Source organism: Corella eumyota, chromosome 1, assembly GCF_963082875.1.
Source record: "Corella eumyota chromosome 1, kaCorEumy4.1, whole genome shotgun sequence".
Lineage (NCBI taxonomy): Eukaryota > Metazoa > Chordata > Ascidiacea > Phlebobranchia > Corellidae > Corella > Corella eumyota.
Window position 1 is genome coordinate 7,739,845 of NC_137490.1, and position 20,323 is coordinate 7,760,167.

The 20,323-nt window shown below is 31.3% G+C and overlaps 1 protein-coding gene and 15 non-coding genes across 16 annotated transcripts; all 16 read right to left on the minus strand.

Moving 5' to 3' along the window:
- Nucleotides 1–350: 350 nt before the first annotated feature.
- Trnal-aag (transfer RNA leucine (anticodon AAG)) lies at nt 351–432 on the minus strand. The gene has a single exon. It is a non-coding gene; the product is annotated as a tRNA-Leu (tRNA).
- Nucleotides 433–1,472: 1,040 nt separating this feature from the next.
- Trnal-uag (transfer RNA leucine (anticodon UAG)) lies at nt 1,473–1,554 on the minus strand. Its single transcript has one exon. It is a non-coding gene; the product is annotated as a tRNA-Leu (tRNA).
- A 711-nt stretch (nt 1,555–2,265) lies between these two features.
- On the minus strand, nt 2,266–2,347 carry Trnal-aag (transfer RNA leucine (anticodon AAG)). The gene has a single exon. It is a non-coding gene; the product is annotated as a tRNA-Leu (tRNA).
- A 1,801-nt stretch (nt 2,348–4,148) lies between these two features.
- Trnal-aag (transfer RNA leucine (anticodon AAG)) lies at nt 4,149–4,230 on the minus strand. Its single transcript has one exon. It is a non-coding gene; the product is annotated as a tRNA-Leu (tRNA).
- Nucleotides 4,231–5,267: 1,037 nt separating this feature from the next.
- On the minus strand, nt 5,268–5,349 carry Trnal-aag (transfer RNA leucine (anticodon AAG)). The gene has a single exon. It is a non-coding gene; the product is annotated as a tRNA-Leu (tRNA).
- A 1,040-nt stretch (nt 5,350–6,389) lies between these two features.
- Nucleotides 6,390–6,471, minus strand: Trnal-uag (transfer RNA leucine (anticodon UAG)). Its single transcript has one exon. It is a non-coding gene; the product is annotated as a tRNA-Leu (tRNA).
- Nucleotides 6,472–7,182: 711 nt separating this feature from the next.
- Nucleotides 7,183–7,264, minus strand: Trnal-aag (transfer RNA leucine (anticodon AAG)). The gene has a single exon. It is a non-coding gene; the product is annotated as a tRNA-Leu (tRNA).
- Nucleotides 7,265–9,065: 1,801 nt separating this feature from the next.
- Nucleotides 9,066–9,147, minus strand: Trnal-aag (transfer RNA leucine (anticodon AAG)). Its single transcript has one exon. It is a non-coding gene; the product is annotated as a tRNA-Leu (tRNA).
- A 1,037-nt stretch (nt 9,148–10,184) lies between these two features.
- Trnal-aag (transfer RNA leucine (anticodon AAG)) lies at nt 10,185–10,266 on the minus strand. Its single transcript has one exon. It is a non-coding gene; the product is annotated as a tRNA-Leu (tRNA).
- Nucleotides 10,267–11,306: 1,040 nt separating this feature from the next.
- Nucleotides 11,307–11,388, minus strand: Trnal-uag (transfer RNA leucine (anticodon UAG)). Its single transcript has one exon. It is a non-coding gene; the product is annotated as a tRNA-Leu (tRNA).
- Nucleotides 11,389–12,099: 711 nt separating this feature from the next.
- Nucleotides 12,100–12,181, minus strand: Trnal-aag (transfer RNA leucine (anticodon AAG)). The gene has a single exon. It is a non-coding gene; the product is annotated as a tRNA-Leu (tRNA).
- Nucleotides 12,182–13,982: 1,801 nt separating this feature from the next.
- On the minus strand, nt 13,983–14,064 carry Trnal-aag (transfer RNA leucine (anticodon AAG)). Its single transcript has one exon. It is a non-coding gene; the product is annotated as a tRNA-Leu (tRNA).
- Nucleotides 14,065–15,101: 1,037 nt separating this feature from the next.
- Trnal-aag (transfer RNA leucine (anticodon AAG)) lies at nt 15,102–15,183 on the minus strand. The gene has a single exon. It is a non-coding gene; the product is annotated as a tRNA-Leu (tRNA).
- A 1,040-nt stretch (nt 15,184–16,223) lies between these two features.
- Nucleotides 16,224–16,305, minus strand: Trnal-uag (transfer RNA leucine (anticodon UAG)). The gene has a single exon. It is a non-coding gene; the product is annotated as a tRNA-Leu (tRNA).
- Nucleotides 16,306–17,015: 710 nt separating this feature from the next.
- Nucleotides 17,016–17,097, minus strand: Trnal-aag (transfer RNA leucine (anticodon AAG)). The gene has a single exon. It is a non-coding gene; the product is annotated as a tRNA-Leu (tRNA).
- A 1,755-nt stretch (nt 17,098–18,852) lies between these two features.
- Nucleotides 18,853–19,765, minus strand: LOC145763458 (uncharacterized). The gene is made up of 3 exons (XM_082574904.1): nt 19,635–19,765; nt 19,199–19,555; nt 18,853–19,092 (listed from the first exon to the last, which is right to left on the minus strand). Exons 1-3 carry the CDS (start codon nt 19,646–19,648, stop codon nt 19,002–19,004), a joined length of 462 nt encoding a protein of 153 aa, XP_082431030.1. The 5' UTR covers nt 19,649–19,765; the 3' UTR covers nt 18,853–19,001.
- Nucleotides 19,766–20,323: the final 558 nt, after the last annotated feature.

Here is a 20,323-nt window from a genome sequence, read left to right on the forward strand (position 1 = left end):
TGGATCTTTCTTTAGGTTGTAATCAGGCGCTTGGTCGAGTGATCGAATGCTGTTACTAACGCTCCTAGCCCTACGACAGCGCAAGTTTAAATCCTACCGCTGCCAACGTTAAAATTATTTTTTTGCTTAAGCTGCATTGTTTAGCAAAAATAGTAGTATGGTAGTATGGTAGCTGCTATCTAAGATTTATACCAATTTCCCACTTTACATTTCAATGTATATGGAGTTTTAAAGCGATTTGACATGTGCAGAATAAGCTCTTTCTTACTTTGTCAAAAGATGCTTAAAAAATATATATATTTGCCATGTGGGCAGGTTGGATTTAAATGACAAAATATTTAAAAAAGTAATGGCAGCGGTGGGGTTCGAACCCACGCCATCGAAATGACTGGTGCCTTAAACCAGCGCCTTAGACCACTCGGCCACGCTACCTGATGGTTAATAGTATGTTTATTGTGTCTTACGTATTTACATCGTGGCAAAAGCTTTTTGTTTAAATAAAAATATATTGTATAAGAAAAACCTGACCTCAAGTTTATTTGTGTAGAAATATTGTTACTATAAACATGACAACCTAGCTATAAAATACTGTTAGAACCTAATGTGTTATATACAAAGTAACATACATAACTTGCTAGGGTTCAAATTATTAATATATCGTAATGAACTTTAGCACCGCAAACTTGGTAGAAAACAAAAAATAAATATGTATTATTAATATTGTTAGTATACACACAGCTAGCTATACACTTAGTTAATCAAAACATGCCACAAACCCCTTAGCGAAGCACAGATTCTAAGCATTGGACATTTAGTAGAATCGCCTTCATTATCATTTAAAGGTTCACAGACCTTACATTTTAATAAAGATAACTTACTATTGCAGGTTATTCTAATCCTAAACCTATAACAACCTTGCTACAAAACAATTAAAATTATATATCTTTGTTCAACCAAACTTAAAAATTGTCAAAGTTATGATAGCTTACAAAAAAAATTACTGGTAAAAGATTTGTGTGTTAAGACTTCAAATGAATTTTGCCCCGTTCAGAAATTAATTCTTATCAACTGATTAATCGAGAAAAACACGTAAAAATGTTGTAATTAAATTACTATGGCGCGCTGGATCTTTCTTTAGGTTGAAATCAGGCGCTTGGTCGAGTGATCAAATGCTGTTACTAACGCTCCTGGCCCTACGACAGCGCGAGTTCAAATCCAACCGCTGCCAACGTTAAAATTATTTTTTGCTTAAGCTGCATTGTTTAGCAAAAATAGTAGTATGGTAGTATGGTAGCTGCTAACTAAGATTTATACCAATTTCCCACTTTACATTTCAATGTATATGAAGTTTTAAAGCGTTTTGACATGTGCAAAATAAGCTCTTTCTTACTTTGTCAAAAGATGCTTAAAAAATATATATATTTGTCATGTGGGCTGGTTGGATTTAAATGACAAAATGTTTAAAAAAGTAATGGCAGCGGTGGGATTCGAACCCACGCCATCGAAATGACTGGTGCCTAAAACCAGCGCCTTAGACCACTCGGCCACGCTACCTGATTTTCGTTTGTCAACTATTTACAACCTCGAGGCGATTTTATTTTATTTTACTTGTTTAAGAATAAAGACAGCGTAGAGGTTCGAACCCATGCTAAAATTATTCAATTTGGTTTTTCAAATTTCGATTTTCGATAAAATAAAAAATGGTTTACATATTGTAACAAATAAGCCATTTTCATATTTACTCAAAGTTGTTATCTGGATTTAGTCCCGTGTTAAATTCTTCTCTCTATCACGTGGGCTGTATCACGTGATTTGTTTGTTAAAGTGTATTAAATGTTATATATGGAGTATTCGTGTTACGAGTTAGTAAACGATTGTACGAAAATTTACGTAATAAAATAAAATAAATATTAATACGGCTTTTATACAAAAGACTACTTGTCAAAAATAGGTTACACTATTATCCCATTATTACATTCTCATATGATATGATCTAAAATATTAACAATATAACTACGTTGTTGTTTTTTTAATACTTTTAAATAAACGGGTCTTTAAAAAAACAAATTTTTAATCATAAGCTGCTGACTAAATTTAATTTCACTTTACAACATTACATTCGAATATAGAATTTTGAAGCTTTTTGTCTTGCGTAGAACCAGCTTTCATTTTTTTTTTTTGTCAAAGGCTGCCATAAAAATAAAACCAACTACGCCAATACAGCAGGAAATATAATGGTCGTGTATTTACAAATTACAAAAATAATGGCAGCGGTGGGATTCGAACCCACGCCATCGAAATGACTGGTGCCTTAAACCAGCGCCTTAGACCACTCGGCCACGCTACCTGGTGAATAAAAGTGAACTATTTAAAATCTTTGCCCAGTAAAAAAAACGTTAAACTTTTTAAAATTAATGACAGCGGTTGGATCGAAACCAAACTAAAAATATTTAATATTTTGGGGGGTTTAAAATTACGATTTTCAAAAAACACACATATATATCCCATAACTATACCCTTATATAATATGATCTTAAATGCAAACAATAACTACATTGTTGTTTTTTTAAGATGCTACCAAATTAATATGTCTTCTAAAAGCAAATTTTTAACAACTAAACTTATACCGTTATGGCATTAACTGTGTTTAAAAAACAACCTAGTAACGACCGCGCGATGACGCTCACCCTCCAAATTTGTTATTTAACTGAAAATTTGATTTTACTAGTAGTGTGGTATATTATGGTAGTAAATTAGGCACACAAAAGTATTTTTTTAAAGAGGTTGGTTTCGGGCAGTACCAATACGACACTATTTGCCACTGAGCTCGGCGTTAACTAATTGTTTAAAACATAACAGCACACCTTTCCCCAAAATTTATAAAACTTTTCATCTTATAAAAGTGATAAGAAAAACACAACTAGGAATATTTTGATTACCCAAACAACCGTACTGTTTGCCTAAAGTTTTAATGTGGATAATAACATACAACCCCCTAAGTACACACCTATTTTAAACAATGATCCTTAAAAGATATGTTTGGTGGTTAATTAGCGCGAGGTACAAATGGAATTAATGTGTAAAATTATTTAAGATAAACATCAAAGTTATAAGTTTTATGGTTTTAAATACTGTTACAATAAAAAATATTTGATTATAAGTGAATAAAATGTTATGTTTTAGTTAAAAGGTTGTAACGCCAACAAATTTAAACTCCTTTCATTTTGTTTAATATTTAGACCTAAACTTTATCTATGTTTTATGTTTATAATCCATTACGTGTTGACATCGTGGTAAAAGCTTTTTGTTTAAATAAAAAAATATTGTATAAGAAAAACCTGACCTCAAGTTTATTTGTGTAGAAGTATTGTTGCTAAAAACATGACAACAAACATAAAATAAATATGTTTAATTAATATTGTTAGTGTAACATAGATGTTTTGTCATGCGTCGGTGGCTCCTGACACCTGATATTCCGTTATATGCCTTAGTAGATTTAATTGATAATCTTATCGGGATTCCTTGCCCTAAACCTGATTGTAGCGTTTAATAAGGTCCTAATAAACAGTTAGGGTGAGGGTTTAATACAATTAGAACCTTTATTATATCGCCACCTAAACGTTAGGCTAAATTACGAGACGATCAAACTTTCCTTGTAACATTAGTATACACACAGCTATATATTTATGTTGATCAAAACATGCCACAAACCCCTTAGCGAAGCACAGATTCTAAACATTGGACATTTCTTATCAACTGATTAATCGTGAAAAACATGCAAATGTTGTAATTACAGCGATAGGGTTTAAACCTAAGCTAAAAATATTTAATTTTGAGTTTTAAATTAAATAATAATGAACATATTATCCCTTAACTACATCAACATATAATATAACTTAAATGCGAACAAAAACTACATTGTTGTATTCTTCTAGATAAATCCAAGTAAACATGTCTTAAGAAACAATTTTTCAAACATCAGCTGCCAACTATGTTTAATTTCACTTTAACGCATTTCATTCAAGCTTGAAAAGATTTGAAGATTTTTGCCTTGCCCAGTTTTTTTTTCATTTTGCCAATAGTATTTTAAAAGTTAAACAGGACATAGTAAAGAGTATTCTAGGTGTGTAAATAAATTACAAAATAAATGGCAGCGGTGGGATTCGAACCCACGCCATCGAAATGACTGGTGCCTTAAACCAGCGCCTTAGACCACTCGGCCACGCTGATGGTTCATATTATGTTTATTGTGTCTTACGTATTTACATCGTGGCAAAAGCTTTTTGTTTAAATAAAAAAATATTGTATAGGAAAAACCTGACCTCAAGTTTTTTGGTGTAGAAATATTGTTACTATAAACATGACAACCTAGCTATAAAATACTGTTAGAACCTAATTTGTTATATACAAAGTAACATTCATAACTTGCTAAGGTTCAAATTATTAATACATCGTAATGAACTTTAGCACCGCAAACTTGGTAGAAAACAAAAAATAAATATGTATTATTAATATTGTTAGTATACACACAGCTAGCTATACACTTAGTTAATCAAAACATGCCACAAACCCCTTAGCGAAGCACAGATTCTAAGCATTGTTCATTTAGTAGAATCGCTTTCATTATCATTTAAAGGTTCACAGACCTTACATTTTAATAAAGATAACTTACTATTGCAGGTTATTCTAATCCTAAACCTATAACAACCTTGCTACAAAACAATTAAAATTATATATCTTTGTTTAACCAAACTTAAAAATTGTCAAAGTTATGATAGCTTACAAAAAAAATTACTAGTAAAAGATTTGTGTGTTAAGACTTCAAATGAATTTTGCCCCGTTCAGAAATTATTTCTTATCAACTGATTAATCGAGAAAAACACGTAAAAATGTTGTAATTAAATTACTATGGCGCGCTGGATCTTTCTTTAGGTTGTAATCAGGCGCTTGGTCGAGTGATCGAATGCTGTTACTAACGCTCCTAGCCCTACGACAGCGCAAGTTTAAATCCTACCGCTGCCAACGTTAAAATTATTTTTTTGCTTAAGCTGCATTGTTTAGCAAAAATAGTAGTATGGTAGTATGGTAGCTGCTATCTAAGATTTATACCAATTTCCCACTTTACATTTCAATGTATATGGAGTTTTAAAGCGATTTGACATGTGCAGAATAAGCTCTTTCTTACTTTGTCAAAAGATGCTTAAAAAATATATATATTTGCCATGTGGGCAGGTTGGATTTAAATGACAAAATATTTAAAAAAGTAATGGCAGCGGTGGGATTCGAACCCACGCCATCGAAATGACTGGTGCCTTAAACCAGCGCCTTAGACCACTCGGCCACGCTACCTGATGGTTAATAGTATGTTTATTGTGTCTTACGTATTTACATCGTGGCAAAAGCTTTTTGTTTAAATAAAAATAAATTGTATAAGAAAAACCTGACCTCAAGTTTATTTGTGTAGAAATATTGTTACTATAAACATGACAACCTAGCTATAAAATACTGTTAGAACCTAATGTGTTATATACAAAGTAACATACATAACTTGCTAGGGTTCAAATTATTAATATATCGTAATGAACTTTAGCACCGCAAACTTGGTAGAAAACAAAAAATAAATATGTATTATTAATATTGTTAGTATACACACAGCTAGCTATACACTTAGTTAATCAAAACATGCCACAAACCCCTTAGCGAAGCACAGATTCTAAGCATTGGACATTTAGTAGAATCGCCTTCATTATCATTTAAAGGTTCACAGACCTTACATTTTAATAAAGATAACTTACTATTGCAGGTTATTCTAATCCTAAACCTATAACAACCTTGCTACAAAACAATTAAAATTATATATCTTTGTTCAACCAAACTTAAAAATTGTCAAAGTTATGATAGCTTACAAAAAAAATTACTGGTAAAAGATTTGTGTGTTAAGACTTCAAATGAATTTTGCCCCGTTCAGAAATTAATTCTTATCAACTGATTAATCGAGAAAAACACGTAAAAATGTTGTAATTAAATTACTATGGCGCGCTGGATCTTTCTTTAGGTTGAAATCAGGCGCTTGGTCGAGTGATCAAATGCTGTTACTAACGCTCCTGGCCCTACGACAGCGCGAGTTCAAATCCAACCGCTGCCAACGTTAAAATTATTTTTTGCTTAAGCTGCATTGTTTAGCAAAAATAGTAGTATGGTAGTATGGTAGCTGCTAACTAAGATTTATACCAATTTCCCACTTTACATTTCAATGTATATGAAGTTTTAAAGCGTTTTGACATGTGCAAAATAAGCTCTTTCTTACTTTGTCAAAAGATGCTTAAAAAATATATATATTTGTCATGTGGGCTGGTTGGATTTAAATGACAAAATGTTTAAAAAAGTAATGGCAGCGGTGGGATTCGAACCCACGCCATCGAAATGACTGGTGCCTAAAACCAGCGCCTTAGACCACTCGGCCACGCTACCTGATTTTCGTTTGTCAACTATTTACAACCTCGAGGCGATTTTATTTTATTTTACTTGTTTAAGAATAAAGACAGCGTAGAGGTTCGAACCCATGCTAAAATTATTCAATTTGGTTTTTCAAATTTCGATTTTCGATAAAATAAAAAATGGTTTACATATTGTAACAAATAAGCCATTTTCATATTTACTCAAAGTTGTTATCTGGATTTAGTCCCGTGTTAAATTCTTCTCTCTATCACGTGGGCTGTATCACGTGATTTGTTTGTTAAAGTGTATTAAATGTTATATATGGAGTATTCGTGTTACGAGTTAGTAAACGATTGTACGAAAATTTACGTAATAAAATAAAATAAATATTAATACGGCTTTTATACAAAAGACTACTTGTCAAAAATAGGTTACACTATTATCCCATTATTACATTCTCATATGATATGATCTAAAATATTAACAATATAACTACGTTGTTGTTTTTTTAATACTTTTAAATAAACGGGTCTTTAAAAAAACAAATTTTTAATCATAAGCTGCTGACTAAATTTAATTTCACTTTACAACATTACATTCGAATATAGAATTTTGAAGCTTTTTGTCTTGCGTAGAACCAGCTTTCATTTTTTTTTTTTGTCAAAGGCTGCCATAAAAATAAAACCAACTACGCCAATACAGCAGGAAATATAATGGTCGTGTATTTACAAATTACAAAAATAATGGCAGCGGTGGGATTCGAACCCACGCCATCGAAATGACTGGTGCCTTAAACCAGCGCCTTAGACCACTCGGCCACGCTACCTGGTGAATAAAAGTGAACTATTTAAAATCTTTGCCCAGTAAAAAAAACGTTAAACTTTTTAAAATTAATGACAGCGGTTGGATCGAAACCAAACTAAAAATATTTAATATTTTGGGGGGTTTAAAATTACGATTTTCAAAAAACACACATATATATCCCATAACTATACCCTTATATAATATGATCTTAAATGCAAACAATAACTACATTGTTGTTTTTTTAAGATGCTACCAAATTAATATGTCTTCTAAAAGCAAATTTTTAACAACTAAACTTATACCGTTATGGCATTAACTGTGTTTAAAAAACAACCTAGTAACGACCGCGCGATGACGCTCACCCTCCAAATTTGTTATTTAACTGAAAATTTGATTTTACTAGTAGTGTGGTATATTATGGTAGTAAATTAGGCACACAAAAGTATTTTTTTAAAGAGGTTGGTTTCGGGCAGTACCAATACGACACTATTTGCCACTGAGCTCGGCGTTAACTAATTGTTTAAAACATAACAGCACACCTTTCCCCAAAATTTATAAAACTTTTCATCTTATAAAAGTGATAAGAAAAACACAACTAGGAATATTTTGATTACCCAAACAACCGTACTGTTTGCCTAAAGTTTTAATGTGGATAATAACATACAACCCCCTAAGTACACACCTATTTTAAACAATGATCCTTAAAAGATATGTTTGGTGGTTAATTAGCGCGAGGTACAAATGGAATTAATGTGTAAAATTATTTAAGATAAACATCAAAGTTATAAGTTTTATGGTTTTAAATACTGTTACAATAAAAAATATTTGATTATAAGTGAATAAAATGTTATGTTTTAGTTAAAAGGTTGTAACGCCAACAAATTTAAACTCCTTTCATTTTGTTTAATATTTAGACCTAAACTTTATCTATGTTTTATGTTTATAATCCATTACGTGTTGACATCGTGGTAAAAGCTTTTTGTTTAAATAAAAAAATATTGTATAAGAAAAACCTGACCTCAAGTTTATTTGTGTAGAAGTATTGTTGCTAAAAACATGACAACAAACATAAAATAAATATGTTTAATTAATATTGTTAGTGTAACATAGATGTTTTGTCATGCGTCGGTGGCTCCTGACACCTGATATTCCGTTATATGCCTTAGTAGATTTAATTGATAATCTTATCGGGATTCCTTGCCCTAAACCTGATTGTAGCGTTTAATAAGGTCCTAATAAACAGTTAGGGTGAGGGTTTAATACAATTAGAACCTTTAGTATATCGCCACCTAAACGTTAGGCTAAATTACGAGACGATCAAACTTTCCTTGTAACATTAGTATACACACAGCTATATATTTATGTTGATCAAAACATGCCACAAACCCCTTAGCGAAGCACAGATTCTAAACATTGGACATTTCTTATCAACTGATTAATCGTGAAAAACATGCAAATGTTGTAATTACAGCGATAGGGTTTAAACCTAAGCTAAAAATATTTAATTTTGAGTTTTAAATTAAATAATAATGAACATATTATCCCTTAACTACATCAACATATAATATAACTTAAATGCGAACAAAAACTACATTGTTGTATTCTTCTAGATAAATCCAAGTAAACATGTCTTAAGAAACAATTTTTCAAACATCAGCTGCCAACTATGTTTAATTTCACTTTAACGCATTTCATTCAAGCTTGAAAAGATTTGAAGATTTTTGCCTTGCCCAGTTTTTTTTTCATTTTGCCAATAGTATTTTAAAAGTTAAACAGGACATAGTAAAGAGTATTCTAGGTGTGTAAATAAATTACAAAATAAATGGCAGCGGTGGGATTCGAACCCACGCCATCAAAATGACTGGTGCCTTAAACCAGCGCCTTAGACCACTCGGCCACGCTGATGGTTCATATTATGTTTATTGTGTCTTACGTATTTACATCGTGGCAAAAGCTTTTTGTTTAAATAAAAAAATATTGTATAGGAAAAACCTGACCTCAAGTTTTTTGGTGTAGAAATATTGTTACTATAAACATGACAACCTAGCTATAAAATACTGTTAGAACCTAATTTGTTATATACAAAGTAACATTCATAACTTGCTAAGGTTCAAATTATTAATATATCGTAATGAACTTTAGCACCGCAAACTTGGTAGAAAACAAAAAATAAATATGTATTATTAATATTGTTAGTATACACACAGCTAGCTATACACTTAGTTAATCAAAACATGCCACAAACCCCTTAGCGAAGCACAGATTCTAAGCATTGTTCATTTAGTAGAATCGCTTTCATTATCATTTAAAGGTTCACAGACCTTACATTTTAATAAAGATAACTTACTATTGCAGGTTATTCTAATCCTAAACCTATAACAACCTTGCTACAAAACAATTAAAATTATATATCTTTGTTTAACCAAACTTAAAAATTGTCAAAGTTATGCTAGCTTACAAAAAAAATTACTAGTAAAAGATTTGTGTGTTAAGACTTCAAATGAATTTTGCCCCGTTCAGAAATTATTTCTTATCAACTGATTAATCGAGAAAAACACGTAAAAATGTTGTAATTAAATTACTATGGCGCGCTGGATCTTTCTTTAGGTTGTAATCAGGCGCTTGGTCGAGTGATCGAATGCTGTTACTAACGCTCCTAGCCCTACGACAGCGCAAGTTTAAATCCTACCGCTGCCAACGTTAAAATTATTTTTTTGCTTAAGCTGCATTGTTTAGCAAAAATAGTAGTATGGTAGTATGGTAGCTGCTATCTAAGATTTATACCAATTTCCCACTTTACACATCAATGTATATGGAGTTTTAAAGCGATTTGACATGTGCAGAATAAGCTCTTTCTTACTTTGTCAAAAGATGCTTAAAAAATATATATATTTGCCATGTGGGCAGGTTGGATTTAAATGACAAAATATTTAAAAAAGTAATGGCAGCGGTGGGATTCGAACCCACGCCATCGAAATGACTGGTGCCTTAAACCAGCGCCTTAGACCACTCGGCCACGCTACCTGATGGTTAATAGTATGTTTATTGTGTCTTACGTATTTACATCGTGGCAAAAGCTTTTTGTTTAAATAAAAATATATTGTATAAGAAAAACCTGACCTCAAGTTTATTTGTGTAGAAATATTGTTACTATAAACATGACAACCTAGCTATAAAATACTGTTAGAACCTAATGTGTTATATACAAAGTAACATACATAACTTGCTAGGGTTCAAATTATTAATATATCGTAATGAACTTTAGCACCGCAAACTTGGTAGAAAACAAAAAATAAATATGTATTATTAATATTGTTAGTATACACACAGCTAGCTATACACTTAGTTAATCAAAACATGCCACAAACCCCTTAGCGAAGCACAGATTCTAAGCATTGGACATTTAGTAGAATCGCCTTCATTATCATTTAAAGGTTCACAGACCTTACATTTTAATAAAGATAACTTACTATTGCAGGTTATTCTAATCCTAAACCTATAACAACCTTGCTACAAAACAATTAAAATTATATATCTTTGTTCAACCAAACTTAAAAATTGTCAAAGTTATGATAGCTTACAAAAAAAATTACTGGTAAAAGATTTGTGTGTTAAGACTTCAAATGAATTTTGCCCCGTTCAGAAATTAATTCTTATCAACTGATTAATCGAGAAAAACACGTAAAAATGTTGTAATTAAATTACTATGGCGCGCTGGATCTTTCTTTAGGTTGAAATCAGGCGCTTGGTCGAGTGATCAAATGCTGTTACTAACGCTCCTGGCCCTACGACAGCGCGAGTTCAAATCCAACCGCTGCCAACGTTAAAATTATTTTTTGCTTAAGCTGCATTGTTTAGCAAAAATAGTAGTATGGTAGTATGGTAGCTGCTAACTAAGATTTATACCAATTTCCCACTTTACATTTCAATGTATATGAAGTTTTAAAGCGTTTTGACATGTGCAAAATAAGCTCTTTCTTACTTTGTCAAAAGATGCTTAAAAAATATATATATTTGTCATGTGGGCTGGTTGGATTTAAATGACAAAATGTTTAAAAAAGTAATGGCAGCGGTGGGATTCGAACCCACGCCATCGAAATGACTGGTGCCTAAAACCAGCGCCTTAGACCACTCGGCCACGCTACCTGATTTTCGTTTGTCAACTATTTACAACCTCGAGGCGATTTTATTTTATTTTACTTGTTTAAGAATAAAGACAGCGTAGAGGTTCGAACCCATGCTAAAATTATTCAATTTGGTTTTTCAAATTTCGATTTTCGATAAAATAAAAAATGGTTTACATATTGTAACAAATAAGCCATTTTCATATTTACTCAAAGTTGTTATCTGGATTTAGTCCCGTGTTAAATTCTTCTCTCTATCACGTGGGCTGTATCACGTGATTTGTTTGTTAAAGTGTATTAAATGTTATATATGGAGTATTCGTGTTACGAGTTAGTAAACGATTGTACGAAAATTTACGTAATAAAATAAAATAAATATTAATACGGCTTTTATACAAAAGACTACTTGTCAAAAATAGGTTACACTATTATCCCATTATTACATTCTCATATGATATGATCTAAAATATTAACAATATAACTACGTTGTTGTTTTTTTAATACTTTTAAATAAACGGGTCTTTAAAAAAACAAATTTTTAATCATAAGCTGCTGACTAAATTTAATTTCACTTTACAACATTACATTCGAATATAGAATTTTGAAGCTTTTTGTCTTGCGTAGAACCAGCTTTCATTTTTTTTTTTTGTCAAAGGCTGCTAAAAAAATAAAACCAACTACGCCAATACAGCAGGAAATATAATGGTCGTGTATTTACAAATTACAAAAATAATGGCAGCGGTGGGATTCGAACCCACGCCATCGAAATGACTGGTGCCTTAAATCAGCGCCTTAGACCACTCGGCCACGCTACCTGGTGAATAAAAGTGAACTATTTAAAATCTTTGCCCAGTAAAAAAAACGTTAAACTTTTTAAAATTAATGACAGCGGTTGGATCGAAACCAAACTAAAAATATTTAATATTTTGGGGGGTTTAAAATTACGATTTTCAAAAAACACACATATATATCCCATAACTATACCCTTATATAATATGATCTTAAATGCAAACAATAACTACATTGTTGTTTTTTTAAGATGCTACCAAATTAATATGTCTTCTAAAAGCAAATTTTTAACAACTAAACTTATACCGTTATGGCATTAACTGTGTTTAAAAAACAACCTAGTAACGACCGCGCGATGACGCTCACCCTCCAAATTTGTTATTTAACTAAAAATTTGATTTTACTAGTAGTGTGGTATATTATGGTAGTAAATTAGGCACACAAAAGTATTTTTTTAAAGAGGTTGGTTTCGGGCAGTACCAATACGACACTATTTGCCACTGAGCTCGGCGTTAACTAATTGTTTAAAACATAACAGCACACCTTTCCCCAAAATTTATAAAACTTTTCATCTTATAAAAGTGATAAGAAAAACACAACTAGGAATATTTTGATTACCCAAACAACCGTACTGTTTGCCTAAAGTTTTAATGTGGATAATAACATACAACCCCCTAAGTACACACCTATTTTAAACAATGATCCTTAAAAGATATGTTTGGTGGTTAATTAGCGCGAGGTACAAATGGAATTAATGTGTAAAATTATTTAAGATAAACATCAAAGTTATAAGTTTTATGGTTTTAAATACTGTTACAATAAAAAATATTTGATTATAAGTGAATAAAATGTTATGTTTTAGTTAAAAGGTTGTAACGCCAACAAATTTAAACTCCTTTCATTTTGTTTAATATTTAGACCTAAACTTTATCTATGTTTTATGTTTATAATCCATTACGTGTTGACATCGTGGTAAAAGCTTTTTGTTTAAATAAAAAAATATTGTATAAGAAAAACCTGACCTCAAGTTTATTTGTGTAGAAGTATTGTTGCTAAAAACATGACAACAAACATAAAATAAATATGTTTAATTAATATTGTTAGTGTAACATAGATGTTTTGTCATGCGTCGGTGGCTCCTGACACCTGATATTCCGTTATATGCCTTAGTAGATTTAATTGATAATCTTATCGGGATTCCTTGCCCTAAACCTGATTGTAGCGTTTAATAAGGTCCTAATAAACAGTTAGGGTGAGGGTTTAATACAATTAGAACCTTTATTATATCGCCACCTAAACGTTAGGCTAAATTACGAGACGATCAAACTTTCCTTGTAACATTAGTATACACACAGCTATATATTTATGTTGATCAAAACATGCCACAAACCCCTTAGCGAAGCACAGATTCTAAACATTGGACATTTCTTATCAACTGATTAATCGTGAAAAACATGCAAATGTTGTAATTACAGCGATAGGGTTTAAACCTAAGCTAAAAATATTTAATTTTGAGTTTTAAATTAAATAATAATGAACATATTATCCCTTAACTACATCAACATATAATATAACTTAAATGCGAACAAAAACTACATTGTTGTATTCTTCTAGATAAATCCAAGTAAACATGTCTTAAGAAACAATTTTTCAAACATCAGCTGCCAACTATGTTTAATTTCACTTTAACGCATTTCATTCAAGCTTGAAAAGATTTGAAGATTTTTGCCTTGCCCAGTTTTTTTTTCATTTTGCCAATAGTATTTTAAAAGTTAAACAGGACATAGTAAAGAGTATTCTAGGTGTGTAAATAAATTACAAAATAAATGGCAGCGGTGGGATTCGAACCCACGCCATCGAAATGACTGGTGCCTTAAACCAGCGCCTTAGACCACTCGGCCACGCTGATGGTTCATATTATGTTTATTGTGTCTTACGTATTTACATCGTGGCAAAAGCTTTTTGTTTAAATAAAAAAATATTGTATAGGAAAAACCTGACCTCAAGTTTTTTGGTGTAGAAATATTGTTACTATAAACATGACAACCTAGCTATAAAATACTGTTAGAACCTAATTTGTTATATACAAAGTAACATTCATAACTTGCTAAGGTTCAAATTATTAATATATCGTAATGAACTTTAGCACCGCAAACTTGGTAGAAAACAAAAAATAAATATGTATTATTAATATTGTTAGTATACACACAGCTAGCTATACACTTAGTTAATCAAAACATGCCACAAACCCCTTAGCGAAGCACAGATTCTAAGCATTGTTCATTTAGTAGAATCGCTTTCATTATCATTTAAAGGTTCACAGACCTTACATTTTAATAAAGATAACTTACTATTGCAGGTTATTCTAATCCTAAACCTATAACAACCTTGCTACAAAACAATTAAAATTATATATCTTTGTTTAACCAAACTTAAAAATTGTCAAAGTTATGATAGCTTACAAAAAAAATTACTAGTAAAAGATTTGTGTGTTAAGACTTCAAATGAATTTTGCCCCGTTCAGAAATTATTTCTTATCAACTGATTAATCGAGAAAAACACGTAAAAATGTTGTAATTAAATTACTATGGCGCGCTGGATCTTTCTTTAGGTTGTAATCAGGCGCTTGGTCGAGTGATCGAATGCTGTTACTAACGCTCCTAGCCCTACGACAGCGCAAGTTTAAATCCTACCGCTGCCAACGTTAAAATTATTTTTTTGCTTAAGCTGCATTGTTTAGCAAAAATAGTAGTATGGTAGTATGGTAGCTGCTATCTAAGATTTATACCAATTTCCCACTTTACATTTCAATGTATATGGAGTTTTAAAGCGATTTGACATGTGCAGAATAAGCTCTTTCTTACTTTGTCAAAAGATGCTTAAAAAATATATATATTTGCCATGTGGGCAGGTTGGATTTAAATGACAAAATATTTAAAAAAGTAATGGCAGCGGTGGGATTCGAACCCACGCCATCGAAATGACTGGTGCCTTAAACCAGCGCCTTAGACCACTCGGCCACGCTACCTGATGGTTAATAGTATGTTTATTGTGTCTTACGTATTTACATCGTGGCAAAAGCTTTTTGTTTAAATAAAAATATATTGTATAAGAAAAACCTGACCTCAAGTTTATTTGTGTAGAAATATTGTTACTATAAACATGACAACCTAGCTATAAAATACTGTTAGAACCTAATGTGTTATATACAAAGTAACATACATAACTTGCTAGGGTTCAAATTATTAATATATCGTAATGAACTTTAGCACCGCAAACTTGGTAGAAAACAAAAAATAAATATGTATTATTAATATTGTTAGTATACACACAGCTAGCTATACACTTAGTTAATCAAAACATGCCACAAACCCCTTAGCGAAGCACAGATTCTAAGCATTGGACATTTAGTAGAATCGCCTTCATTATCATTTAAAGGTTCACAGACCTTACATTTTAATAAAGATAACTTACTATTGCAGGTTATTCTAATCCTAAACCTATAACAACCTTGCTACAAAACAATTAAAATTATATATCTTTGTTCAACCAAACTTAAAAATTGTCAAAGTTATGATAGCTTACAAAAAAAATTACTGGTAAAAGATTTGTGTGTTAAGACTTCAAATGAATTTTGCCCCGTTCAGAAATTAATTCTTATCAACTGATTAATCGAGAAAAACACGTAAAAATGTTGTAATTAAATTACTATGGCGCGCTGGATCTTTCTTTAGGTTGAAATCAGGCGCTTGGTCGAGTGATCAAATGCTGTTACTAACGCTCCTGGCCCTACGACAGCGCGAGTTCAAATCCAACCGCTGCCAACGTTAAAATTATTTTTTGCTTAAGCTGCATTGTTTAGCAAAAATAGTAGTATGGTAGTATGGTAGCTGCTAACTAAGATTTATACCAATTTCCCACTTTACATTTCAATGTATATGAAGTTTTAAAGCGTTTTGACATGTGCAAAATAAGCTCTTTCTTACTTTGTCAAAAGATGCTTAAAAAATATATATATTTGTCATGTGGGCTGGTTGGATTTAAATGACAAAATGTTTAAAAAAGTAATGGCAGCGGTGGGATTCGAACCCACGCCATCGAAATGACTGGTGCCTAAAACCAGCGCCTTAGACCACTCGGCCACGCTACCTGATTTTCGTTTGTCAACTATTTACAACCTCGAGGCGATTTTATTTTATTTTACTTGTTTAAGAATAAAGACAGCGTAGAGGTTCGAACCCATGCTAAAATTATTCAATTTGGTTTTTCAAATTTCGATTTTCGATAAAATAAAAAATGGTTTACATATTGTAACAAATAAGCCATTTTCATATTTACTCAAAGTTGTTATCTGGATTTAGTCCCGTGTTAAATTCTTCTCTCTATCACGTGGGCTGTATCACGTGATTTGTTTGTTAAAGTGTATTAAATGTTATATATGGAGTATTCGTGTTACGAGTTAGTAAACGATTGTACGAAAATTTACGTAATAAAATAAAATAAATATTAATACGGCTTTTATACAAAAGACTACTTGTCAAAAATAGGTTACACTATTATCCCATTATTACATTCTCATATGATATGATCTAAAATATTAACAATATAACTACGTTGTTGTTTTTTTAATACTTTTAAATAAACGGGTCTTTAAAAAAACAAATTTTTAATCATAAGCTGCTGACTAAATTTAATTTCACTTTACAACATTACATTCGAATATAGAATTTTGAAGCTTTTTGTCTTGCGTAGAACCAGCTTTCATTTTTTTTTTTGTCAAAGGCTGCTAAAAAAATAAAACCAACTACGCCAATACAGCAGGAAATATAATGGTCGTGTATTTACAAATTACAAAAATAATGGCAGCGGTGGGATTCGAACCCACGCCATCGAAATGACTGGTGCCTTAAACCAGCGCCTTAGACCATTCGGCCACGCTACCTGGTGAATAATAGTGAACTATTTAAAATCTTTGCCCAGTAAAAAAAACGTTAAACTTTTTAAAATTAATGACAGCGGTTGGATCGAAACCAAACTAAAAATATTTAATATTTTGGGGGGTTTAAAATTACGATTTTCAAAAAACACACATATATATCCCATAACTATACCCTTATATAATATGATCTTAAATGCAAACAATAACTACATTGTTGTTTTTTTAAGATACTACCAAATTAATATGTCTTCTAAAAGCAAATTTTTAACAACTAAACTTATACCGTTATGGCATTAACTGTGTTTAAAAAACAACCTAGTAACGACCGCGCGATGATGCTCACCCTCCAAATTTGTTATTTATCTGAAAATTTGATTTTACAAGTAGTGTGGTATATTATGGTAGTAAATTAGGCACACAAAAGTATTTTTTAAAGGCTTTGGTTTCGAGCAGTACCAATACGACACTATTTGCCACTGAGCTCGGCGTTAACTAATTGTTTAAAACACGTCATAACAGCACACCTTTTTCTAAAATTCATAAAACTTTTCATCTTATAAAAGTGATAAGAAAAACACAACTAGGAATATTTTGATTACCCAAACAACCGTACTGTTTGCCTAAAGTTTTAATGTGGATAATAACATACAACCCCCTAAGTACACACCTATTTTAAACAATGATCCTTAAAAGATATGTTTGGTGGTTAATTAGCGCGAGGTACAAATTGAATTAATGTGTAAAAGTATTTAAGAAAAACATCAAAGTTATAATTTTTATGGTTTTAAATACTGTTACAATAAAAAATATTCGATTATAAGTGAATAAAATGTTACGTTTTAGATAAAAGGTTGTAACGAAAACACCAACAAATCTATATCTTGTTTAATATATAAACTTGAACTTTATCTATGTTTTATGTTTATTGTGTATTACGTATTTACACCCTGGCAAAAGCTCTTTGTTTAAATAAAAAAATATTGTATAAGAAAAACCTGACCTCAAGTTTATTTGTGTAAAAATATTGTTACTATAAACATGGCAACCTAGATGTTGCTATAAATTACTGTTAGAACCTAATTTGAAATTGTATGCAAAATAAATAAATCAACTTTATGTATACATATAAATTAAAAATCGAAGAATTATATACAAAGTAACTTATATAACTTGCTAGGGTTCAAATTATTAATATCTCGTGATGAACTCTAGTACCGCAAACTTAGTACCAAACAAAAACTAAACATGTCTAATTAATATTGTAAGTATACACAAAGAAATATTAGTATGTTTATTAAAACATACTACAACTCATATAGCTAAGCACAAGCTCTAAGCCCTAAACTTTAATCGAAATGCCTTAATTACAGACCTCGACTTTTTCCTTAAAAAAAACTAAATTAGCAAGTGATGATAATCCCAATCTTGAAACAACCTTTCTTAAAAACATTTGTTATATATATCTTTATTCAACCAAACCGAAAAGTCCTTTTCTGCCTCATTCAGATTAATTTTTATCAACTGATTAATCGAGAAAACAGGTAAAAACGCTGTAAGTACATTTAAATTACTGTTGCGCGGCAGGCATTACTTTAGGTTAAAATCGTTAAGCTTGGTCAATTATTTGAATGTTGATGATAAAGCTACCTAGCTCTTCGACAGAGCGAGTTCGAATCCCGCCGCTGTCAACGTTAATTTTTTTTGCTTAAGTTGCAGTGTTTACAAGTTTTGACTAAAAATTAACAGTAGATTTTTTTTTATAAAACATCGTGCTCTTTATTTTTTTGTTGAGGTATTTTTGTTTTGTAAATGCGAGAAAGGAGAACAAACAAACAAAATGTCACAAAGAAAGAAAAGAAGCGCTCGGGATAGCAGAACCCCACACCGCATGAAGCACCTTGTAAATATTACTTTAACGAGATAAAAGAAAATGTTTGCAAAGCAAAGTTAAAAGTAGACAGATGAGAAGTTTCTTTTCTTTCTTTGACGAATGACAATCTAAAACAAAAAAAATCATTTTTAAGTTACTATTGCTGGTTTGAAGCTGCCATACTTGTTACATGCGTTTGTTAAATGCAAATTAGCTTTTTAATGTTAAACTTACTTAAGCTTGAACAGTAGTTGGAGCGGAAAGAAGCATGCACATGAACATGTTGCTACTGTTTTCTCCGATGGCACATGGGTTGACAAGATCGACCTTCTTGACCTTTTGTTCGGCGATTGCGACTCGGCTAGCGAGGGCACTGACATCTTGCAAAACTCGGTCCATCTTGCTGCTGAGATCTCTGACCAGGTTTTCGACGCTGCCGACTCGGCTGTTGACCTTGTAGATGGCATCTTTGTTGGCTTTAATGTTTCCGTTGGCGGAATCGACGGCTCTGGAGACGCTGTAAATTTTGCTGTAGACGGAACTGAAGCTTCGGCTAACAGAGTGTCTGTAGTCGTTGAAAGTCCAGCATGGCTGTAAATAAATAAAAAAACTTAAGGAAAGTGACAAATTTAACATTTTTTATTAAGCTTTGCTTTAAAAGTTAACTTACAACCCAACCGGCATCAGCCTGGCAGACGAAAGCCAACATAACAATGCAAACTGCTGCTGCGATTTTCATTTTTGTTTGTGTGTAGGAACTGTGGATATATTACCAAAATTCTATAAAAATTAAAAGAACACAGAAATTTAGGAATGATATACATTTACATAATTTTTTTTATTATGTCAATTTTTCTAACACTAGCACAAACATACATTATACTTGTCCATTTTAACTGTATTACCATATACAAATGATTAAACTGATAACTCTTGTCTTAATTCGATTGGTTTATATACCAGTTGCCGGATTATATATTTTACGTTTGTTTTATTATATTTTCGCAACTGGTAACTTAACTAAGTACTTCAATGCGTCAATTTTATGTAAAAACAACATCAATGTTGGCATTGCATATGTTATTATAGCAGCACACGCATAACGAGCTTTTAACCAACACCATATAAAGGAACAAAACTAAATATTGAATAATAAATAAAACACGGCAATATTTTTTATATTTTTCCAAAATAAAATTATATTTTATAATTAGCATCTAAATAATAAATAATAACTATTATGGGTTTTAATTTTAAAACATAGTTTATAACTTAAAAAAATTTAAATTAAATCTTTATAATTTATAAACAAAGAGTTAAAAATCAAATGATGGCAATTACCTTAGAATTTATTCATTG